The sequence below is a fragment of the Genypterus blacodes genome, unplaced genomic scaffold (genome assembly GCF_046128005.1).
Source record: "Genypterus blacodes isolate CSIRO-AG114 ecotype Tasmania unplaced genomic scaffold, CSIRO-AGI_Gbla_v1 ptg000048l_1, whole genome shotgun sequence".
Classification (NCBI taxonomy): Eukaryota; Metazoa; Chordata; class Actinopteri; order Ophidiiformes; family Ophidiidae; genus Genypterus; species Genypterus blacodes.
Window position 1 is genome coordinate 866,475 of NW_027466861.1, and position 26,083 is coordinate 892,557.

Sequence of the window (26,083 nt, forward strand, 5' to 3'; positions counted from 1 at the left end):
GCTTTAACGTTTTACTTTTTAATGCCATAGACAACCATTCAGACTGTTTGCATTCAGCTTCTGACTCCCAACGTGCTGATGATGTGTCCTTGAATGCACCACCTTCTCAGCTGCGTTAATACCTTTTTTTTGCAGGAGGCAGAAGAACAAGTGACAACAGACACTGCACGAGATTAGCAACCCATTGTTTTCACATACTTCAAATACAAGACTCACTTTTACTTTTGCTTTTGTTTCCACCAACTCCTGATTGGAAGATGTAGTAGACGCTCAATCTCCTTCCCCACTTAGTCAGCGGCTTTTACTCGCCGTCTGGTGACGGCTGGGTAGCGAGCAGTCGTCTTATCGCGGCCTTTTAAATGGAAACAGCTGCTGTTTACTGCTGGAAATGAGGTGGATGAGAGCAGGGAAGGCCCATAAATATAGCAAATGTGAGAGTGTAAAACCAAAACAATGAGCTAAAAGTGGTTAAAGCCTCCGCAGAGCTGCAGACGCGGGTAATCCTTCTCTGCCGGTTGTTCTATACTGATTATGCTCACTTTTTAAAAGTCGTTGGATTCGGAACAAAAGGCAAAACAGTGATTCCCGCAGGTTTAAAATGAAACAATAAATACGTTAGGAACATCAGATTGTTGTGGAACTGTGAGGCTGCCAAGGTTCAAATCCCACCAGAATGGCATCCAGACAGGGATCGCATGACTAAACCCTCAGCCGACCCAACCTGGAGCGAAGACGGCGAACCTTCCCCAGCTCGCTCGCTGTCACTCCTCGTGACGGTGCACATTTCTTACGTGTCACATCGCGCCTTGTAACTGCCAATCGGAGAGCGGCGCCAGCACATTTCAATGGAGGGGGGGGGGGAAAGCGTCTCATCTCTCCACGCGCCTCTCTCTGATGGAGTGATGGAGCGGAGGGATGGAGGGGATTTAGAGCCTGGCAGTCTGGCGGTGGGGGGGGAGCGAGGGAGAGGAGGGGGAGGAGGCGTGGAAGGGACAGCTTTTCAGCCTGCGGGCTAGATGGGACCTAAATAAGGACCAGCAGAGCGTAGCGTTGGGTGGGACATTGCAGTATGAGTTTGGGTCTGCAGGATGGAGGTTTATTTGAATGCAAAGCATGTGAGATGTGTCTGCTCGAGTGAGAAACCGCAATGAACATGCCTTTATTTCATTCCTGCCTATGGTTTAAAATTCAGAATTAAGCTGTAAACATCTAAAACCATGTGGTAAAGGAAAACAAGTGGAATATAGACACAAATCAATCAGAATACTGCAGCATAACTGTAAAGCTGAAAGTACTGACTGAAATGCTAATTTGTGTTTAGTCTGTTTAACCCTCGTTTTTGAGTCAACTGGTAACTGGAATGAAGTCAGAAACTGCCATGCGGATAAGTAACCATATGTAAGTAACAGTGACAGTAACATTAGTTCATCCCCGTCTCTGTGGAAACGTTTAAAGTTTAACAAGAGCAGTTGATGATTTGTGTTTCGGCGCTCACGTTGCCCCCTAGAGGACAGAGTGTAATAGCGCCAATGAGTATGTGAGCGTAGCATCTATTTCCACAATCGTGCCTGCAGTTAAATGTCAGTTTTAATCCGGATTTTATCTAACACCCTCCAGCCAATCACAGGCTGATGTTTACCTTGTTGCCATGGAACACTCAGGCTCATGTTAATCACAGTTCAGGTCCCGTGTGAATTAGATGTGCTAGCCTGTATTTACATGGATGTCTGTGTCTGTGTGTCTGTGTGCGTCGCGGAATGATTCAACCGTGTCGAGCACTAATGTCCACGGGTCAAGGTGACGTTACAACAAGCTCCTCCCGGCTGAGCATCGCCACAGCAATAAGTCTCTCCGGGTGAAGGCCGCGGCCATCGATCTCTCGCCGCACAGACTTTGAAAAATGACGCGGCGCTCACGTGTCTCTTTGTCTGTTAATCCCGGGCTACACGTGCCGGTATGTTAACGCGCTCTGACGTCCGTGATAGGAGTGCAGATCTGGAGTGTGGAGGAGTGTGTGACTGTGTGTGTTTGTGCGTGTGTGTGTGTGTGTGAATGCGCGTGTGTGTGAAATACGAAAGCTAGAATTACCGGTTATAATTAAGCATCGTATTCATCAACATGCACGCACACACTGCACACATGAACAGCAGGCAGGAGGTAGATTTCTTTCACACACACACACACACACACATAGACACGCATGCACGCACGCACACGCGCATGGTTGGATTTATAGTTCCTTTGAGTCTGGGCTGTTAATGGAGAGGCCGCCACTTATCAACGCCAGCTTTAACGACAGACTGCTAAAAACAGGAGGAAGAGTGATAGTTTGTTTTTCATCATCGCACGCCGGGAAAAAGTGAAACGATGTGGAGATTTATGACGTCAGCTCACCTGAGAGGCAGAATTATTAGGTCCTGTAACCCCAGATTAGAGAAATAATCAACGAGATGGCTGTGGATTTACGTCCGACGCTCCGCGTATCACTCACTGCGCGAAGACGATGACGTCCCTCCGTCTGGAGGCCTGTAGCCGCTGAGTGAAGCGTCTCAGTCTGCAATATTTATATACGTTTGTGTTTGATAAAGAGCAGAATCACTCAAATCCTGTGAGAATTATTAACGCTCTGTCAGCCCACTGCATTCTTAAATTATCTGAGAGAATTCGTTTTTTAGTTTGAATCATTTGTATAATTTATTGATAAATTACAGAAACACAATTAACACATTTGATTGAAAAGTTTAAAATGTAAAGCAGTCTTCTGATATTTTGGTTTGTTTGGGCAGGAATTATTTAAAACTTTTTACTCATTTCACTTTCTTTGTTTAAAACTTTTAAACATCCACCAATTCATGCTGGCTTATGTGAAATTTTCCCCAAATTTAAATTGGCTAAATCCAATATTCTGCATTCACACTTTGTTCCTTTCAAAATGTTTGAATCTGTTGGGTCAAACTCCCCTTGCCTCATTAGTGAGGTCACGTGTCCACCATGTTTGGCTACATTAAACTGATTCATTCATGAGATGAAGCGTGATGAATAAGCCACGCCCATTCAGGTTTATCGTGTTCTTACCTGGCTCATTTCCACTGTGCACACTAAACGCCACAGAAATCAGTTCCCAACTTTCCATGGAATCCTGGAGCAACTAAGCGACACAGGAGAACAAATGACTTATTCGGCGAAGGTAACAAGGCTATCGCAAGTCCTCGGAGTAGTGAACCAATTTCCCACTCAAAGGTTACAAAGCGTTCCAAAATCTAGTATTCGGTATAATTGGTTCATAATATAAGAAAAGGACAAAGACAGAATTCTTGATTTAGAAATGAATGGCTGCTACCTGAGCGAGCCATGGTGAGAAGGTGTGGGCGATGCTGAGCTCTACCGATGGGAATTCAATTTCTCCATTTGCACGGCTGCTTATGTGCAAATCCTGTCAGTCACAATTTCCTAATTTCAGCACTCTAAGCTCGATACAGGCGGCGATTGTGATTCGGCAGCTCTGGTCTTCAATATCACCAACGCAAGTACACTGCTAGTTCTCACCAGAGTTCCCCAAAGAAGAAAATTTACAGATTTATGTGTACAAAGCAGTATTATAATGAGGTTACCGTGTGTTTGTGTGTGTGTGTTGGATTGATTTGTTCCCCTTCATGTTTGTGTTCCCCCCCTCCACCCCCCCGTGAATCTAGCGCCCCCAAAGGTCCGTCACCGCACAATGCAATCATCGGTGACAAGTATCCGGTCGAAGAGAGCCGATGAAAACAGAAGCACACCGTTGCAATCGCCCCAGCAACAATCCCGAATATGGAACATGTCCACTCTTTTTGTAATCTATAGGACTAAAGCACAGACATTCTCCTCGTGCTCCGTTTGTTTCCCCGGCTCAGGCACATCTTCCCGCCCCGGGTCGATTGCGTATCTCTGCAGTCACGTGTCGTTCATGCGGTTTCATCTTTTTTTGCTTTTCTTTTCTTTTCTTCGTCCCTGGGAGACGTAGAGCGCATCCGTCTAATTAGCTATCCAAAGACCTTGTGAAATGCGATAATGGATATCACACACATATACACACACACACACATACACACACACACACACACACACACATATACGTATGGTAGCTGTGCTGTGTCAAAAGGATTTGGCTGCCATGTAATTAGACACTTGTTGTGTATACGACCAGTTGCGAGCCTGCGTGTGTAGCTGTTTGGACACCCGGAGGGGGGGAACGCTTCCAATTCAGATGTTATGGCTTTGCTGTCGGAATTCGAGCACAAATTACACCAAGCAGGCTATGGAGAAGCGTAAACATACATTACATGGGTACTGAGGACTAGAATGGAGGAGAGAGGCAGATAATTAACAGATAGAGAGAGAGAGAGAGAGAGAGACTACAGAGTCGAGATGAATGCTGTCTGAGAAAATCCGTCCCTCTGATGGCCAGCAGCTAATTCCACATCAGCACCACTGCCTGTTCCTCGGCACAGACTTCGCCATCACACACACACACACATACTCACACACACTCACACCACCATGCACTCTCCCGCTGTCTCCTTCCCTCTCGAGCTCTTTGATCATCCTTGCCACGGAAAGAGAAGCAGAGCGACGGGCGAGGAAAGTAAATAGCGTCGCTCCGGCGCTCCATCGGTCACCGCGTCCCCGTTAGTCCCCGCCGGCTAATCAGATCTCCTTTCCATTCGTGCTCTGGAGTTTATTACTGGCATCCCTCTATGGAGAGAGGGGGAAATGGAAGGTCTCTCACACATTCACACACACACGCACATACGCACACACACGCACACACACACACGCACACACACACACACACTGAGGAATGGTACAAATGATGATCTTTTCAAGGAACATCACAGATTTACAGTATTATTGTGCATGCATGCATCAGAGAGGGAGAGAAAGAGTGGGAGAGGGAGAGAGAGAGAGTGGGGGGGGGGAGAGAAGAAAGGGTTTCTGGCCGAAAGACGGATTGGCTGTATTGGGATATATCGTACTTCCTTTTTATCTGACTAAGCTGCTTGGAAAGGCAACATGTCACTCAGCCTTTCCCAAACTGTACATTGGTCCACACACACACACACACACACACACACTTCCGTCTCTCTCTTGCCCTCGCACAGCTGCACTTAGCTAACCCCATTTGTTCCGCATGGAATTCTCGACGTTCGCAGTGCAGACTGATGAACGCGTATCTTTAACTGCTTCCCTGTGTGTGTTAGGTAACCTCATCTCGCCCCCTGACGGAATTAATGAGGCGTTAAGATAAATCCAAAACGTTGATTTTCTTAAAGGTTACATCAGAACATTAGCCACTATGTTTGTACATTGTCGCCATCTAGAGGAAATTCTGGTTTTAGGTTGATTTCCTCCTGAGCTTTGGTACATTAGTGACGCCTACTAGAGAAAATGCCTTATTACAACCAAAATAGATGCTTAGTTAGTCCAATAAAACTGATCGAAAACAACTTAACAACATCAATAGCCACACACTGAGGGCAAATCAATAATATACAGTATATGTAGTAAGATGCACAGGATGATGTATGTAGGATGTAGGAGGTTGTTTCCCGGCATATCTCAACATTTAGCTTCGTCATTTTCCCCAGCAGCGACAGTGTCACTGGGCTGGATTGGTGTTGTTTTGTCCCTAATCGTTTCCCGCCTGAGGATCCCTGCGAGGTGATTTGTGCATCGGCGGCGGCGGCAGCGTGGACGAGTGATCATCACCTCGTTTCATTCCATTTGTCACTTTGACTTGTTTGCTGTAATTGACTTATGTCTTTGCTCCAAAGGGGGACAAATCAACAAAGGAAGCAATTCTGTCGCCGGGCTAAATTCATCACATCGACCGTTAGAACCTTCACGTTATAAATTTAAAGTTTCTCGTTTAAAGCTCTCTCTTCTTTTGTCTATCAAGGTCACATCTGTCGTCATGATTCGGCTCTTTTTATTTGTTTACATTCAGAAATACAAAAAGAAAGATGGCGGGATTAAAGGGGACTGTTTTCACAATGTGCACACTGAGTGAAAATGTGCCTGAGGCGGTAAACTCCTTTTTAAACTGCTGTGTTCTGATTGGTCAGCTGCATCAGGCCTGAGCTGGCCAAACGTACGTGTATGTCTGAGTGATGTGTGAGTGAGAGAGTGTGTGTGTTACGTGTGTGTCTTACGTGTGTGTGGCGTTGAGCACCTACAGATAGCATCAGGACAATTTAATACACCGTTAATGGAGCGCAGATAGACTGAAGATAAACCAGTCACATCACTCACACACACACACAAATACACACTCATTGGCTGGGAAACGATCCAGTGGAGTGTGTGTGTGTGTGTCCCTAATGTAAGCCAAAAGTACACACTCGTACACACACACACACACATACACACATTCATCGAGCAGGGGGACTTAAACTATTTTGTACAGCAAATGACAACTAATCAGCTGTGTGTTGGCGCTCGGTGCCTTTTTACGGCCCAGATATCAGACCAATAATGATGTCGCCGCTCCATCACTGACCAGACAACATAAATTATTCACTTATTCACTTTCATCGTCGGTTTCCTCTCTGCTCAGGGGTTCACTTCCTGTTATTTGGCGGTTTTGTATTTGTTGTCATGTTTGGGGATTTGGCAGCTCCCTCACTTTACTGTCTCTCTCTCTCTCTTTCTCTCTCTCCTTTTCTCCCTCTCGCTCTCGGTCTCTCTTTCTTGCTCTCTCTGCCTCTTTCTCTCTCCCTCTGCCTCTCTCTTTCTCTCTTTTTCCCTCTCATTTCCTCCTCTCTCTCGCTGCCGCTCTCTGCCTCTTTCTCTCTCGCTGTCTCTCTCTCCCCTCTCTCTTTGTCTCTCGCTCTCCCTCTCTTTCTCTCTCGCTGTCTCCCTCCCCCCCTCTCTCTCTGCCTCTCTCTGTTTCTTCCTGTCTCTCTCGCTCTCCCTCTCTTTCGTTGTCTCTCTCTCTGCCTCTCTCCCTCTCTTTCTCTCTCTCTCCCTCTCTCTCTCTCTGCCTCTTGTTGATTATCTCACCTTGGGCATGGAGCGTCAGAGACATAAGAGCCTCTCCCGTCCCGGCTCGTCAACAGCGAGGCGCCCATATCTCCTGATGAATATTTAAAAGCAACCCCTTTATCTTAGCGGGAAAGGCTAAACAAATTAGCCCGAGCTTTTGTGAGACGTGTCACTCATCTCTCAGATACTGACACGTTTCCCACCGAGCCGAATTGCGTATTCATGAGCTTTCCAAATTGTTGCCGCTTCCTCGTCAAAGTCGCATTTGTTGTGCGGCTGTTAGTTCTGAGCACAACATGAAAGCCTCAAACTTTCACCCTAAACACTTCAGAAGTTCTAAATCCTTGCAGAAACTTAGTACTTTGTCTATCCTGCTGCGATCAGTGTAAAAGATGTCAAATCCATGCGAGCTGTTAACAATTTATAATTCCATTGGCTGTAATTAAATTGAGAGTCAAGACGGGAGCCAATCCCTGCCGTTGACGTGTCTCCATGGTAACGTTTCTGACAATCTGTATGCGGCTCATTTGTTGTTGGAAGAGGCTTTGAAGAACACAATGCTCTCTTACATGATGAAGCCTGCCTTTGGAATTCATCAGTCTAAAACTGTGCAATCAATTTGCATACGTGGAGTTTCTCACAAGGACGCCGCTGCACTCTGATTGCGCCACGGAAATAGGAGGAAGGTGTGTTGATGTTGAGTACAAATATGTTCGCCGTTCCGGATGCTTCTCACATCGGTTTGTAGCTGCAAGCACAAATAGTTGCTGAAAAAAAGATTTTACAAGGTGTTAGCATCATTATAGTGTAGCAGAGGGCTATTGCTAAGATGAGAATGCTTCTATTATGGTATTCATAACTTCTGTCTCTCTGTTGATGTTGAAATTGAGTGACTGTTAACTTGATTTCCCTGAAATTTGGCAATATTATTTTTCTTGCCCACGAATCGCAGCATAATTGTAAATGTAGTGACTGTGCTAGCAGGAGTAGCAGAGGATCTTCTCCCGGCTTAAACACAGTCAATCCTCATTCTCCTTGGAACGGAGAGCACCAAGGATGAACTCAGAAACTCTGAATCAAGGCCAGATCGCGCCCCTTGGGCGGAGTGACGCGGCGTATTACCGCTTATCCTCGCGAGCCGGGATAAGACGGCTGATAGAGACGCAGCGTAATTGCCTTGCGAAAGTCTTCCCATTCGCCGTGGGAATCAAATCGTGTGTGGGAATGTGGTGCCATTACGACCTCCACCGCCTGGTCAGCTCTCTGAGACACGCACACACACACACGCACACACTCTGGACACACACACTGTCCTATCCTTGAAAACCATAGAAATGGACTTGGTTTACAAAATAACTGTCAGAATAACGTTTGTGCGTGCATGTGCGTGTGTGTGCGTGCGTGCGTGCGTGTGTCTGTGTGTGTGTGTGTGTGTGGTGCATTGGAGTGGCGGGGTCTCAGATCTGGGCTCTGCTGTTAGTGTGATAGACAGCTGCCGTAGCGTTGAGCTCTGAGAGCGTAACAGAGCCCCTGGCCTTGACCGCTGACGAGTAATAGCTGCACAGGGTCTGCTATTGAATGCTTACACACACACACACACACACACACACACACACACACCTTGGCCTCACTCCCCCTCCTCCCTCCTCTGTCTCTCTCTAACCCATCATTTATTGGTTAATGTCTTCTCTCTACTCAGCCATCAAAATCTTGCTGCTGTATCTATTTTTCCTTTTTTCCTTCTGGGTAGAAATCAGCTGCATCAGCACTGCACTCACCTCCTCGCGTGAGCACACACACGCACACGCACACACACGTAGACACACACACATAGACACACATCGACTGACAGAATACATTAAAGGCCAAACGACCTGATTTAGTCTCTGTCTGTTTACAGTTGTAAACACGTAGATGTTTGGGTAGAGATGCATATATTCTCTATCTGAGTGTGTGTGTGTGTGTGTGTGTGTGTGTGTGTGTGTGTGTGTGTGTTTGAGGCCAAGTAACCACAGTGTAATGAAGGACTTTCTCAGCGTGACTCATCCTCACCATTAGAGTTTTTGCATTTCCACGTACTGGCGCGTTTGTCTCCCTCTGCTTCTTTTCATTTCCTGCCTTCCTCATCCCTCTCTCCACCGCCACTGTCTCCTCATTACAATCTCTCTCTCTCTCTCTCTCTGTTTCTCTCTCTCTCTCTCTCTCTCTCTCTCTCTCTTTCCCTTGGGTAGCAGTAGGATAATTGGAAGCAGAGGTTCTTCATTGAGATGATGCTGAGGCCAGTCAGGTGGAAAGCCCTCTTTAATAGACCTCTGCTCGTCTACACACACACACACACACACACACACACACAGTATATACAGTGCGAGTGCCCTTAATTTCAATGATTACTTTGCGTTCCATACAACAGAATCCCCAAATCATTTCCCATCACTATTCCACTTTTCCTAGCCTCTCTCTCTCTCTTTCTTTCTCTCTCTCTCTTTCTTTCTCTCTCTCTCTTTCTCTCTCACACACACACACCCTCCATCAATTTACCAATCACTTGAGACACCTGTGCTGCAAATCCATTCCATTGTGTCGCACGGTCGCAATCATATCTTGCATCTCTTGGCTGATAACGTCCAATCCCCCTGCTGGCCGCATTCCTCCGCCGCTGCCACCGCTCTCATCACATCGCAAAATTGAATCTCCTCTCACACGTGTAGCTGCTTTCTGCGCTTTTTTCTCGCAGGCGTCCATTTTCTTTTTCTCTTTTGATTTGATGCCGCGTCTGGCTTTGGGATGGTTGACCCCCTCCGCCGTTCCCCCACGCTCCCTCCCTCCGTTCCACCACGTGCCACCGAAACCAAGATGGCTGCCTTCCAACTCAATTTGCGGTCAGCGAAGGGGCCATTTGCATGAACATGTGTCCCATCGTTTAGCTGATATCCCGCCGTGACAATCTCGCAGTGAGAGCAGGGGAGAGAGAGAGAACGAGGGATGAGATCACACATATATTATAGTCTGCCTCCCTTTCCGGTCCAATTCATCCATTCTGCCGCCGCTTCACACCTTCAATGTGGTACTTAAAGATTAAGTGAGACACTATGGCGTCTCTTAACCCTTAGAGAATAAGGGGGGTAGTAGTGATACGCGTGCACGGCAGAACAGAGGAAGATCATGAGCGTGCAGGGGAGGGGGGGAGGTGTGTGGGGGCGACACAAATCCTTTATTAGAAACGATAACTCAGGCGTCATGATATGCAAATGTGGACCCAACCCTGCTGTACGTTCGCGCCTGTGTCAGTTCAAACTGAGCCTAATGAGACGGGAATCTCTTCATCTTTTAGTCTTCCCACGTTCATCCCCCCCCGAGCGCTTCATCGTTAAACTGTTTACATCTGTACCTTCACCTGTTAATCGTTACCCTCTGAAATTCAACACTAATGAGTTGCTTTCCACAACGAGTGACAGCACGACTCGCCATGTTTCATCCATTTTTCGGGCTTGGTGTTGCTAGCAGAACCTTCGCTCTCTTCCTGTGGGGGAGGGTTGATGGTTTGTGTTATTTTTTTGCCACCCCTGTTCTGACAAGAAGGCTGGCAGTGTGGAAGTTTACTCTCTGTACTCCGACATTTCAACTTTACGGCCATATTCTTACAAAACTAAAGCAGTGGTACATGTGTCACATCCAGTTGAAGTATGGGCCCCAAGATTATGAAGTCTTGATTGACATGAGAAACACGACTCAGCTGAACGTGTTATGGGCCGATTGACTGAATGAGCTCATTACAGCAAGATGTATGCAGGTTGAGATGACAGACCTCTAAGGGTTAATCCGATATCTGCTCCTTTAAAAATGATCAGGAAGCCAAATAGCAAATCATCTCGATCAAAATGAGGCAAATTGATCAAGGCACAGGAATCAATTCACTGATATTTACAGAGATGTTAGCGTTGATGCATTGTTTGTTTTGTGTAACTGTGATGTTATTGGAAAATACTTAGTCATTACTTTTAATCACTTAAACATTACTCAGGACCTGGAACGTTGCCACCAAATCAGCATCAAACAGGCCTCTTTGTCTCCGATGTTTGCCCGCTACCGGATCAGCGATTCTGTGCACACGTTTGCCGAATCCTCTCTGAGTCACTCCCAGGAACTGTGCTGAAAGTTTAAGTATGACTAAGAATACTCCAACCTCAAAGTAGGACTCAGAAGTTATTTATGAAGCCACTTACATGCACTCTCAGCAAGCAGCAGAGGTTCTGCTTTGACTGCAAATAACATCCCAGTTTTGTTTTTATAATGACCCCAGGAACTGTAAAATGAAATTAACGACGCTGTCTAATAGTCTTTATTAGCGGTCGGAGTGCAGAATCCGCACATTCCAAAGACTGACATGCTCGTCTAGATACTGGGATTTGCCTTGAAAGTGAATAAAAAATTGGTGTACGAACTTACGTCAAGAATCATGAAAGCAGTAAAGCTTCATGTGTACAAGTGGGATGGTAAACCAAGTTGCATTGAATACATTTGTGATTATGAGCAGTTGGACTATGATTAGATGCAGTTACAGTGAGAATGAGCAGGTTGAGGACATCCTGAGACGTCATCTGTAGGTTAGACTTTAAAGTTCAAGACCTAAAGAGATCATTTGACTGGTTATGCTTATATACGACTCAGAGCTGTGAAAACTTGATTTTCATAATTTCCTGCTCCTGTACAATCACAATCATTGCTTCCTCACTGATTCATCCATTTTTTTCTTGGCCTATTCATAATTCGGGGATGATTGAGAGCCGAGACTCACAAATACAACATTATCCTTGGATGCTTGAGAGAGCAGCTGGGCTTCAGACCTGACCTAACTGACCAACCCGACTGTGCTGTTGATTGGTTCCCTTTATATTTCCCTCCTGACCGTTGTCCTTCTGTTTCCTTCGTTTTCAGGTTAACGGGGTTCCAGCTGCCTTCACCCATTGTGAGCACCGGCTCCAGGCTCACACTGTGGCTACTGTCTGACTATGCTGTCAGCGGGCAGGGATTCAATGCTGCCTACGAAGGTAACGTCACTTTGATGTGGAATGTTTTTCCATGCATGAAAGAGACATGGTGTTGTTATTTTGATGTAACAATCACTTTCATCCCACGGCACCCGTGTGGGCGTGATTAATGTGATCATGAGCTGGACCTCAAAATGTTTGTGCAAATAAGCCGCGGCTGTTTGATTTGTGTTCAACTGGAATCCTGTTTATTCTAATGTCTACATCGCTGCTTTGGTGCTCATAATTTCTTTCTTTCGGGCTTTTGAATGTGATTGGCTCCATCCAGCAGTGGATAGCTTCATTTGAATCCATTCTGTCCAGCTCGGATAGTATCTTATTCCTCGCTGGCAGGACGGGGAACTCTTGTCACGGGGACATGAAGTGCTTTATGACCCGTAGCAGGATGATATTAATGAAGGCGCACTTCAAGCCCACGCAGCAGCGAAGGCTAGGGAGGGAGCAGGAATACAAGAGAGCAACTAATTAGGCTAATTACCTGACGAGAGTTTGTCATTGTTCTGAGATGTTGTGAATGTGGGGATGCGGTTCCGTGGAGTAACGCCAAGCGACTCAGGGGGCCGCAAGAGCGCATTGCGTGACTACATCAAAGGAAAGACAGAGACGAGAGACGCCCAGTTTGATTCCACCAGGAGGCAGACGTCAGGATTGTCCAACTTCCCGAACAGAAGTGTCTCCTGAACCCTTAAAATCCAGACGTCACAGAATCCCCAAGGACACGTTCAGCTTTTACGGTGGCGTGCGTCACTTCTATCTTTGCTCCGGGTCCATACGGACCTCCTGTACCTGAGCAATGAACATCACATATCTCTAACATACAGAAAAATACCCTTTCAGTGACCTAAGTCCGGGTTATTGCTTGAATTCATCACAGCAAGAACATCCAGTGTAACCAATTTGGTGTTGCCAGTAAGCCAGCGTGTACGATACTGGAGCCCGGGCACCAGCACACAGAAATGGAATGCAGCCACCAGTAAATGTTATTAGTGTTTGACAAAGCCACCTGTCTGCGGTGAGAGAGGCTAAGCTGTGAGCTAAATCAGCCTCATTAGTGACTTGTACCTGTTATGATGAAATATTGCAGTTTGTTTTGTCATTTTATTTCTTTAACACGTTGTTAAAGTGGTGTTGAATCCTGTGCGGTTAATGGTTATCAAGCCGTCACACAGCCGGGGGGAATCAATGCACTTGTCGCACTAATTACTTATCACCAGCCACATGTGACACAGGGAAGCCCCGCCCACTGACACCACGCCGCTCTCCTACAGGTTACATTACATTACATTACGATCATTTGGCAGACGCTTTTATCCAAAGCGACTTACATTACATTACCACCCTTCCACCCTACCACCCAGGTTAAGTACTCATGTCAAATGGATGGCGAGAACTGCTTGAGGCGTGAACGATCTGACCTGATGGAGGACGTGTGAGAGCGCGCTACCTCTGATCAGGCACACACGTTCACACACACTTCTGCGATGCTTTATGACACTACAAAAAGCCCACATGCTCTGTATTGTCGAACTGGATTGCGGATTAAAATGACGGTTGCAAACTTTGCCCCGTCTGTTTACAATCTGCCATCTGCTGCCGCACGGGGTTGTAAACTTAGCAAAGGCTACACGCAGACAAGCGTTAGATGAAGTGAACAACACTCGGTGAACAGGTTATTGGACAGTGTAGGTGTAAGAGTTCAGAGGAGATGTGATTGACAAGATGGTGTTGATGCGGTGGATTTGTGGGGAGGGTCCATGGATGATGAAGCTGGGATGGTGTAGTTGGTGATTTGGGGCGTTGGCTCTTCACGTCTGGGTGTTTGTGATGTCTCATAGGTGGTAATAGTATGTCATTTCATCATCCCGTCCCCCGCGTCGCTCCTGTAATTCCTACCCGGTTGGCGCGGCAGCTCGAGCGCTGCCTGTCAGGTTCCACTTATTACTTTGCTGATTTGTTCTGCGCCCCGTTTTCTTCGCCGGGGCCCCGTTTGGTTTATCCGAGTAGCCTGTTACGCTCCATTTGAGCCGAAGATGCACGTAAACAAATAACTTTGCACACGATCAGTCGACCGGCTGTGGAAAATGAAGTCTGTAAATAACTGCAGCGAACACCGTGTGTGTGTCGCAATAAAATGTGATGGGAAACCAGAAGAGGGCATAACAAACGCACACAGAAGAGTTCTACATAATCTCCTTTTATTATCTGACAGAAAGTATTGTTTATTGCGGCGTGCTGACAGCTCATCATTGTTGCAGCTGCAGCCCATAATCGACCAAATTACAGCATAACAAGGCTGTCCAATTACATGTTTGCTTACATACATTCACTTCTAACAGGGTCTCAAAGCGCATCGGGAGGCTTTTGTCCCTTTGCTCTCAATAAAGAAAGCTGAAACGCCAGGCTGTGTGGGTGTGTGTGTGTTGTGTGTGTGTAACATAAAGTTGGGAATGATATACTTTCAAGCGCACAGGAGGCCAAGTGTGTGTGGGCGAGCATGAGAGCTGTTTTGCTGTAGGATGTTTGTGTCAGCTCCCTATTCTATTCACACACAGCAAGTCGCCATATAAATAGCTGTATACTGGTTAAATCACACGTTGACATCAACCCTCCCCCCCCCACACACACACACTCTCCTGCGTCCTGGTTTTCATTCCAGAGTCTATTTTGAAACGCTGGAAATGCTTGGATGTGCCAGAAACACGTCGTCCTAGTCCTCCTCTACTGTCCCCGTGTGGCAGCACCGCTGTGCACACAGAGTGACATCAGGTTATTCGCGGTACTGTCTCTCCAACTGCCCTCCCTCCCTCCCTTAACCAATAAGCCCACTGTGTTCTCATGTGTTAGGATTGTAAAGGATGAAGCTTAAAGGAGCTCGTCGGGCCGTTTTATACTCATTGGCTGGAAGATGACAAAAATAATAATAATAGAATAATATGAACACATTAAACATCCCCATTATGTATGGAGAATTATCTGGTATTGTGTTCTTAGAAAGTAGAAACGTTTATGATTCTTCCTTAATTGGATCTCCCGTTCTCCACTCATAAGTGACATCGATACAATCCGAAGAAAAGCACAATAATATCTAGTTGATGTATCTGTTTTAGGTGTTGCTTTGAGTTCGTGTTGAGCTGGAGCTGTTGTATTAGTTGGATATGAATGTGTAGGAGGGTGTTTTTCTAATGCGTTGGCTCCGTTTCGTCCCAAAATGACGGTCGAGTTGAAGCTGCGCCTCTCTGACACAGCCGCCCAAAAACTCTCAGCGTTATAACTTTCCCATTTCACCGTGTACATGAATAAACAGACAACACAGGCTTCTTTCCCGTCGTGGAGAAGACGGCGTCTCTCTCCTCCCTCGCCCTTCTCCGAGCTCTATTTAAAGCCTCCTTTGTTGGATGCGAACGCTCGGCGTCTCGCTGATTGCCTGCACGGGGGAAACAGCGGCGTCCTATCTTTAGCCGCTCTGCTGTTTGGCTACGCCGCAGCTCAAACGTAATGAGCAGGTGGAGCCCAGATTACCGCCGTGTTGACCGCTGATCTGTGTTGGCCCTGCTGACTCACCTCAGTCACCTCAGGCGTCCCTCCATTAGAGCCACCAGGGATGAGATCAATGTCCTGCTGTTGTACTGTAAGTCTGCCTGCATATGTGTGTGTGTGTGCGTGTGTGTGTTCATCTGTTTAATCATACGGAATAAGTGCATATATCCGAGTCCCTCCTCCTATTTGGACACTGCTTCCCATCCACCATTTTGGTGTGTGTCCACCTCGTCTACATGAGACGTCGGTCCTGTTTCTGTCTCGCGCCGCAATAAGCCTAAGTGCTGCACAGTCCAGCTCCTCGACACACTGCGTAATGGCCGACACAACTCTGGAATAGCTCCCCTCCCATCGCCATGGCAACCCTGAGACTCTTTTTTTTCTCTCTCTCTCTCTCTCTCACTCTCTCTCTCGCCTCTCAGTCTCTTTGCAAACTCTTTACTCGTGTTTAATCTGCGGCTGTGGAGAGATGGAGGCTAACCGGGGAGGAAAAAGGGAACATTTGCCGAGCTTCTCAAAATATCTACCGGGATGCTCTAACATCTTCACCGCCTCCCTCGCCTGTTCTCTCTCTGCTCTCTCCTCGTTTCTTCTCCCTCCTCTCTATTCCTGCCCTACCTCTGATTCCTCGCCTCTCCTCCCGTTTGTCGTTCCTTCCCAAAAAGCTATCCTGCTCCCCCCACTCTCTCTTGAATATTGAAGCGCAGCGATGATTATCCAGTCGCGCGTTGCCAAGTTTCTCCTCCGTCTTTCGCTGCATAGCCGATGCGTCTCCCAAATAGGTCAGCCGAAAGGAAAAACGCTCCGGCACTTTGCCTCTCCAGCGTGTCAACGCTGCAGGTGTCCGCTTGTAGGAAAACAACTGAAGACACAAATGCATTCATGTAGAAAGTAAATCAGTATTAATGTTTGAAAGCCCCAGAGGGATTCATACTAGGCAGAACTTTCAGGCTGAGAAGGAATGCGTGTAGGGACCAGGCTTTTGTGGAATGTTAAAAGCCGGCAGCGTCTCCTACTGGTCAGTGAAGGAGCCTGCATGGAGGAGTTGAGATCTGTTAGCAAGTTTATCCACGGATATCTTTATGACAGATGTTTTCGAGGTTTTAATGATTTCAGAATGCGAAGCCAGACGGGAATATTTGGGATAAGCCAAAAAAGGATGAAAGGCAATAGCGCTCTTGGAAGTGCATCTCAGTAACTTCCTCAGTCTCTCTTCACGAGGAACATCGGTCTCACGGAGCTCACACACAGAGGCGCTCTTGTCCGGTCCCTCTCGGATCTGCTACCCCTCGGCCTCGCTCTCCTTCCCTATTAGCGCGAGGGCGAGCGAGGACGGCGGAGGACCTGATAGATGGGAGCGATGAGAGCGCAGTGAAGCATGAGTGAGTCTAGTGCCTAATTGAAAAATGAGGCCGGGCTCCATAAGTCAAGGAGTCGGCCAAATGAAAGCAACGATGACAAAAAGGGAAAGAGGACTATGGACTTGGATCTAATCCACTGTCCTAATGTTCTCTCTCTTTCTCTCGCTCTCTCTCTATGGGGACAGATAGCTGTTTTACCCAGGGTGCAGTATGGCTGTGGTTGTAATTTAAATGGCGCCTGATGGAGTCTTCATGAGCCATCAAGCATCACAGATCCTTTGTTTGACTTTGCCGCCGTTTCTTTGGGGGGAAATTGGTTTGTTTATGGAAAGAAATCGTAATCGCTTGAAGAGTAATTCTCAATGTTTGTTGGGAATGTGTTTGTTTACTCATTCGGCAGCCATATCATCCTCTTCCTCTCTTCCTCCGCCTCTTGTAATGCGCTCTGCTTCCTCTCTCTGCGACATCACGGACATTAGCGATGCAATCTACTTGACGAGATTAAGGGAAGCTGCCGGCGTGAAGTCATCATCTTTATAGTGCAAAACCAAAAGAAAGAGCACAACATGATACCTTACTTAGTGCATTATGAGTTTGTGTGTCCAAAAGTACATGCAAGTATACATGACTGCGTATATCCATCAGTCAGCTGCCGACATCCTCCGCTTCAGTTTCCCCTCTTATCCTGAGGGATCCGCATCAGCGGATAGGTTTGATGACTTTAATGTACCCACTGGGGTCCTTCAGGTGTATGATGTGCTTCTACACATCACATATGAGAGTAAAGCACATGGAGCTGCAGTGTCAGTTTGCACTCTACCTCACAGGAAGGTCTGTGGTTCTAATCCCTGCTGGTCCCTCTCTGTGTGGTAATCATGGGAGAAGATTAACCTCTGTAACATGTGTTCAAGTGTAACTTCAGGTGTACTTGTCGCTTTAAATACCAGATGTTTTGGAGTTGGCCGGCGACTGCGTCAAATGTTGTTGCAGTTGTTGTTCACATTTTGTCGGAAATGTGTTCCAAACCCAATCTGAGGGCAGCTTTGATGTCTCTCACAGCCCAAACACTGCCGACTGCTGACTGTAATTATTTCCGGTCTGAGGACCTTGACTGCTCTCTGGGCTGAGCATATTAAGTATGCATTCAAAGTGTGTGTGTGTGTGTGTGTGTGTGTGTGTGCGTGAGAGAGAGAGAGAGGGAGAGGGAGAGAGCGACAGAGAGAGTGAGGGAGAGAGAGAATATATGCATGTTGGTACATATGCTAAAGTCCATCCTTTGCTGTAAAAACAAGACGGCTGATGCAACTGTCTCTCTCTCTCTCTCTCTCTCTCTCTCTCTCTCTCTCTCTCTATCTCTATCTCTATCTCTCTCTCTCTCTTTCTCTCTCTGTCTCTCTCTCTGTCTATCTCGTCGGCCACATTTCAGCAGCCTCCGCCTTCTCGATCGCTCACTCACGGCTCCTGCGTCCTCCCTGCTGATCTGCCCGAATTATAGGCATTGACAAAATTATATGCATCAAGTATCTGCAAGGACTGATAATAAAACATTATTGATGAAAACTCATTAATCCAGACACTGACGGCGGCTCAGGTTTGCAATGTTTTTCGTTCCCGTTTCACAGCAACTCGACGCCGCCGTACTCAGGCATCAGCTGCAATTTCCGGACATGTCAGTCAGTTTTTTGTTTTTTTCTAGAGCTCGGCATGTCGCTGTCATGGCAACTCTGGATCTAATTACGCCGGGTGTGTCCACGGGATGCAAAGTAAACGAAGCGTGAAAGAAGAAGAAGTGTTTGGCGTCCGCAAAGTCCAAAAGCGACGGCCGTTGTCAGGGAGGCGCCGCTGCAGACGCTTGGCTCGCCGGGGAAAGACAAACAAAGACGTAGAGTCGGAGTAAATCCCTGAAGATTCACACGAGTTTACATCGACTTCGGAAGAGAGATTGAATGTGAACTTGAGGTTATAGCCGAATCCAAAGAATCCAAACATCTGTTGGACCTGAAGACGAGGCGGTCTCTTCTCGTCCTGGAGAAAGTGAAAAGACAAACGTTCAACGTTGATGATGCGCCCAGACTGGGAGGCAGAACAGGAGTTTGCTCTCTTCTTCTGCTTTGCTTTGGTTGGTGTCTGCGGCAACGTCGTCAGATTCGCCTCCAGTTCTTGAGCGTTTGGCAGGAGCGTTAAGATCCGGTTATTGTTTACCGACGCCGTCTGTTCTCCCACAAGTGGTGACTCACCGTCTTTATGGTTTCTACATTCAAGAAAGCATATGGCTGAAAATCTCACCTTCTGTACACAAAGCTCTGTGTGTGTGTGTCTGGGTTTGAGTTAGCTGTACTGCTGATTTATAGTGTAAAGTGTAAACACACAGCTGTCTTGCTGGAATAGACCCCAATGTACCAGTATACAAAAGTGGAGAATATCAGAGTTTTCGTACCCTAACACACATTGGTACCTCCATCTAGAAGTTGCGTTTGACTAGACAAGATCTAGGGAAACCAAGGGTAACCTGGAAACTTCTGGCACCACTGATGGCTCTGTGGTGTGTGTGTTGTATGGTGTGTATAGTGTGGTGTGTGTGGTGTGCTGACATGTTGTCCACGGTCTCCGGTGGTGCTGGGAACTGATGAAGTCGTCCAAACCGCGCGGTGACAAGGTGTGACTATGCCTGCGAGGGGAAAGACATAAAAGCCAAAGGTCTGCAGGTCTGTGCTGCTGTGTCCCCAGAACTCTGATAAACACACACATTCACACTCGCATCCACACACAGCCAGTCACCTGCTCACACACACACGTTTCACCAGTGGTTGACAAGCCCGCCATGCAGGGTATGCTATGCTTTCATGTCCGCACGGTAAAGAACTCAAGCAGGTGCACTGCAGGTCAGCTCAGGAAACAACATCATCACACTTACTCACATACACACACACACACACACACACACACACACACACACACACACACACACACACACAGCATATCCAGGCTTGTATTTCACACACTCTCATTAAAAGTTATGGAAAGCAAAGAGTTCTGACAGTTTTTGGCTCCTTGTCGCTCTTGTGCCATTAGCTGCAGCTCATTGTTAACGCAGTACAAATGTGTTCCACTCTCCTCCTCCATCTGCCTCGCCACAATTTCACAGCCGCTACATTTACTCAACGGGTCGTGATAATTAGAAGTATCAAAACTGTTTTCCACGAGTCGCATTACTCACCTGCCCTCCAACCAAAAAAGAAAAAAAATAGAAAAGCCATCCTCAGAAATCTGTCACGGGGACGGCAGGGCCCAATTTAGTGGCAACACAAAAACAGAAACGGCCCCGAGCAACAGCCGGAATCCGTCATGGAGATGTGGATGTATTGACGTGCAGAGTGCAGACATGGCTGCAGGTGGGGGAAAACGCTCCACGCAAAAAAGGCCACACGCTTACAAGAGAGACGGCCCTGAACTCACGGGCGCCTTTCACCGCCGCCGCCGCCGCCGCCTCGCTCAACGCAATTACTCTTATGGAAAACGTCTGCGTGGTTAAGCTGAGTGTCCTCTGCGCTACGGAGAGATCTTCGCCATTATTAGTGTCTGAGATGGGAATCAGCTGCCAGCGTCTCTGACCGTTAAATGCTTCCGACGCTTAATTAATGGCTGATTGTTGCGCTACAGTTCTCCGTCAGGCTAATGAAGCCCACACACACACACAGACACATACATACACACACGCCCGCACGCACGCCCGCACGCACGCACGCACGCACGCACGCACGCACGCACGCACGCACGCACGCACGCACGCACGCACGCACGCACGCACGCACGCACGCACACACACTGTATGTAATCATGTGTTGCTCTGCCTCACATGCTCCCTGTCTGCAACCATTACAAATCGAACAGAAGCCTTGAGATCATTTCCATATTTTGTAGCTCGTCTCTTCCTTTTTGGCCAGGGCCCTACATGTATCGTATGTTATGAAGCGTGAAACTTATAAGCTCGAAGGCTTGACGATGTTTGACCTCTCATCCGAAAGGCTTCTTCGGTTCTTTCTCTGCAACTATGACTGCATGGAGACGATGAGGCAACAAGCTCGAGGCAAACAGGAGCAAAACCAGGATTCTGCATTGGCCTGGCTAGTTTCCCAAGTTGATACTAGAGTGGATATTGAGGAAATAAATGCGTCTTTATGGTCATGGTAGCTTTCCTTGTTAACATTGTGACCATTGCTAAGATTACATCATTTCCCAGGCTTCTGTAACTTGACAATGTTCCCCCCTTCTTACCTTTTGAATTGGTAATTTATGTTTCTGAAAGAGAGGGAAACATAATCACGTCTGGCTCCGTTACTCGGTTTTGAGAGACTTTGGCGACGTCACACATCAGCTCACCCACTTCAGCAGCAGCTCTGCATTATATTGTTCTATATGCATGAAAGCGCCGGGTTACAGGCGAGGAGTGTTGAAATCCCGCCAGCCGTTTCTTCTCCTCTTGTGTATTATGTTAATATTTCATACTGAATCCCACATCTGAGGCATTTTGGGTCTATTTTTATGTTTTCGTTATCCATTTTCTCTCTTTTTATAGACCTGAAGTGAGCCGGAGCGTCTTTCTGACAGTTCTCATTGCCCCTCCGAGTCACTGGCAGCCACGCCGGCTCCGCTTTTAGGGTTTCGACCCTCAGCCCTCCTCGCCCTCCATTTGCTTTCTGGGTGAATGGGCGGCGAGACAGGTTTTAGTCTGCAGTCAGCGCGAGTTTGTTTTCCTCTCGAGATAAGGGATGAAAAACAAGGCATGTGCACCAACAGACACGCGAGTATGGCCGCGCACACAAATGAACACGAGCACACACGCATACACACACACAAGCCCACGTAAAGCCCATTGCGGGGCTTGTGCAGTGGAGCATGTGCCGAAAGGTCATCCTTCCCTGTGAACAGCTGGCTTTGGGTTTTGTGTTTGTGTTTACAGTGCCTCCCAGCAGCGTGAGATGTATGTGCGGCAGTGTCCAGCCTATGGCGGCCAGGCATTTGTCACACGGTTCAAGTGTGACTAACGTGCAGTCCCCCCCCCGGAGAGGAGCGCGCTGGCTGTATGGTGACGTTTGACCCTCGAGCGAGCAGGCTGGACACTTCTTTAGTGAAACCTCCAGTCTGTGTGTGTGTGTGTGTTTGCTTGATGTGTTTGTGTTTGCGAGTGGAGCATATGAGCAGTGGAAGGTCGTCCCACCGGGGGTGAAGAGGCCGAGCGCTGTGAAGATGACGGAGAGGAACTATTGTGCAGTCGGTGGGCTGTGCAGAGTGTGGGCTTAATCTGGTGTAGGTGAGGTCGCTCTGTTGCCTGTGTGCAGTCAGGTAGAGGGAACATAGAGGTGCTGTTCATATTCTGCTCTACATTACAGAAAAGAGACCAAGTTCAGGCGTAAATTACCTGAAAATTACATTTCAGGAAAATGTCTGTCGCATTTTGTACCTTTTGTCCTTAAATGCACTTGCGGTCCACTTTCCTCTGACGTGGCGTTCTATGCTTTTCTCCTGGTTCCATCAAATGTCACCCAAAACACTTGGTCGCCTTCACCCCCTTTTTTTGTTTGACTTCTCCTAAAGGTTGCCAGTGTTGCTATTCTCCAGCTGTTTGTATGGGCCACCAGGCAGGCACACTAATTCTTACGGCGCTATGAAAGTGTGTAATTAAGCGGTTGGGTCGGGCCTCTTGTAAATGTCATCTGCTCCGCCCCGTGGATCACAGACTTTGATGTAATTAATTCTGGCCTTGGACGACCCCAATCGGCACACTTCCTGTAAGTGAGGGTGGGAGTTCACCTTTGAAGCCATGCAGCCGTTTCAATAAAGGCTATGATGAGATAAATCCCTGTTTATATACAATGTGCAGAGTGACTGAGGTCTTTCCAACCTGCTAAGCCTCATTACAGTCCAGCCCTCATCTGACCCTGAACAGGATCAGCTGATTTGGAGCCTATCAATAAAAAAACCAAGTGATTTGTTTCGACCAATATAGGGCATAAGACCTGATATTATTACAGATATAAATTCCCTTTGGCCATAATAATATTGTATTTCATTTATTTTTCGAACATTTTGTATTATTTTTATTTAATTGATTTTATTATTATCACTAGCATTATTATAATTATTAGTAGTGGTATTTTATTTTTATTTTATTTTATTTTTTATTTTTTTATTTTTTTAGTAAGTAATTTTAATTATTTACATTTATTTTAATATTATTGTATTTTTTGGATTTCATTGTTATTCAAATTATTATGTTATATTGTAATTTGTTTGTGATTTATCCTAATATTATTCTAGTATTCTACTCAATGCTTCTCCTATGCAATCATATTGGCTCTTTATTGTTCAACCTCTCTTAATTTCTTTTTCGGATGAGTCAAAGTTAAATATCAGATGAGCTGTGAAAAAAACAATTCAGTGACATAATCACACCTTGAAATCTATGAGGAAAGTTGTGTGTTTGTGTGTGTGTGTGTGTGTATTTGTTTGTGTGTGTTTGTAGGCTGCTGTTTGACTTTCAAATCACAGATTGGGAGTGAGCGTCCATGCATTAAACCTGCTGGGCGGCCTCGGAGACGTACCACTTGTCAGCTCTTCTCCGTTCCTCATCCATATCTCTCCCCTCTGTGCGTTCTGCTCCGCTCCATCTTCAATCCCTTTGTCCTTCCACATCGGAACTTTTGCGTGGTTTGCTTTAATTGTCTGTTTTTGTCTCTGTGGTTCTCATCCCTGAGCCTCCGTTCGTCCCTCCGCGCCCGCGTTTGTCTCTCTCTACGATCCCTGTTTCTGTGCGGATTAGCCGCCGTATTGTCCCCAGATTAGGGAGTCTTTGTTTCTAAGACGGGACGAGGAGGGAATGTGTGTGTAAGCATGTATAACCGCTCCCTCCAAAGGGTTCTCAGTGTGGTTGTTTTGTACCAAACCCAGCAAAGGAATAAAGGGGAAAAACACTATAGAACACTGTGGGCTGCCTTTAATTTCCTCCCTCAATTAGTTTAATTGCAATCAAACGTCCCCCAGCATGAAATCTATTTATTGAAACGTTTGGCATGAGGAACTTTGGCAGAATGAAATTCCTCATGAAGCAGTTGTGTAATCTAATCTATCACTCAGACGGCCATCCGAGCGTGTTACCGTCCGTGATAAAATACCCGGTGACGGTTATGAACTGTAACCGCCGCATTCCCTCCCATTGCTTTAATTGATATAAACCGAGTGGCTCCTACTCGGGGCCCGCGGTGTTTAATCATCTCTCTGTTTACCCGCCGGCTCTAATGCGCGGCCATTCATCAAGGTGGCCGCATCGATCCGCCCGTGCCAATTCCCTCCCCTCATCTCTCTCAGACCCTATTGACTGTCGAGTGTTCACTTGTTAGCCGCCTAAATGTCAAAGTCCAATTCCAAGGTATAGCACACATGTTTGGGGAGGTTGTTGCCGTAATTGAACCTTTCCCCGAGTCACTCCCTGCGTGTTTTTGTAATTTGTTACGGATTTTAAAGCGGGAGAAGAAGTAGAAGACGAAGAACACACACACAGGTGTAACTAATGACATTAACAATGGCTCCTCTTCGTTTCGATTCACAAGTGAGTCGCGCACGCGGTCCAACATTGGCACACCTAAATGGTACGCGGCCGTCATTGCTGTTATTAGTTCCACCTGTTTGAGTCGGAGTGTCCACTGTGAGGCTAGTGTATTAGATTAGCTCGGCTCTTTACATGGACATATTATTCATCATGGATACCGACTGAATATTGATGAGCTCTTACTTCGGTCTCCGTGTTAGAGAGCCAGCAACTCTGTCTATACTGTGATGTATCGTAGTGCTTGATCTCGTTTTGTTATTGATCTTCTGGGTATAAAATAAGTTTGTTGATACTTGTAAGTATTCTTTCATCTCAGTTAGTTTCAACCCAGTTTTAGGTGGATTTTGTGTTTTTGTATCTAATTTCCTGTTCTCACCAACGGTCACAGGTTTAGGGATGAGAGGAGGGGGGGCTACTTGTTGCCTGTTGAGTAGACGAATAAATCTTTACAAATCACCAAACATTGTAGACACACACACACCACCCCCACATGCAGGTATGCATGCGCAGGATATCGTCTCTAAACAAACACACGGCCAGGGCGGCTCTGTTTGTCTCCATTCTTGACGTACTTCTAATGATTTGACAATGAGAGCGAGAGAAAAGGGTCGGGTCGTTCTGAGCTGATTTACTGGCTAGTTTAGGAAGCAGAAACAACAGCCAGGTGTCCATGAGAAACAGACTTCCCCCCCCAATCAGACCACTGGGAAGTAAACAAACATCTCACCTGGAAGCTGCTCAGTCTGCCTGTGTTGATTTGTGTCCCTCTCATGTGTCTGGCTGTCTGGCTGTCTGCGGCGCCGCTGCTGAGGCTCCGGCGAAGCGTGACGTTGATGGCGCACCTGTTTTGTTTAGCCTTCGTCTCCCACCCATCATTTGGCACGGCTCTGTGAGGCCTTAATTCGCAGTTGCTATTCAGCGTAATGAGGCAAACACAGGGAACAAGCCGGCGTGTTGTGTCAAAAGAGGAGAGGAGGCGGAGCCGCTGTGGTGAGGAGGGGGGTGGCGAGGAAACGGGGTGGCTTAAAAATGGAATTTGGCTCCTGGATCTGCACGTGCGTAGTTCTTGAAGCAACTTTATTCATGGCCTTTACTTTGATCACCAAATTCCACTCATAGCTCTTTTTCAGTCAACGTGAGTAACGACGTCACCTCAATGTGATCATGACTTCACTTTCTAAGACAAAAGCATTTTCTTCGTCTTTACGCTCCTTAAGCTAAAAGGAAACATAAAGGAAGGAGCAAACGTTGACTATGGAATGGTACATCCCGGGGGGAAGTACACCCCAAGGTCTGGGATCAAAAGGAAAGCCTGGCTAAGGGAATACTGCGGAATGGGAGCGACCAAAGCAACTTCTCCTTCCACTCTGAGGGCTCCTGCTTATTTTTGGTGCGATCACACACAAACTGACACAAAAAACACATTGTTTAGGAAACGCGAAAAGATCTAGCACTTTCCTTACACTAGACTTTAGTGACATTAAGAGTAAAAGCCGTCCATGCAGCGGTGT

At 46.8% G+C, this 26,083-nt stretch overlaps 1 protein-coding gene across 1 annotated transcript in view; it reads left to right on the top strand.

Moving 5' to 3' along the window:
- csmd2 (CUB and Sushi multiple domains 2) overlaps positions 1 to 26,083 on the top strand; it is a 189,818-nt gene that overhangs the window by 18,250 nt on the left and 145,485 nt on the right. The window contains exon 3 of the mRNA XM_076149883.1: positions 11,956 to 12,068. Coding sequence (XP_076005998.1) covers positions 11,956 to 12,068 — 113 coding nt within the window. The remainder of the gene's footprint in view (positions 1 to 11,955; positions 12,069 to 26,083) is intronic.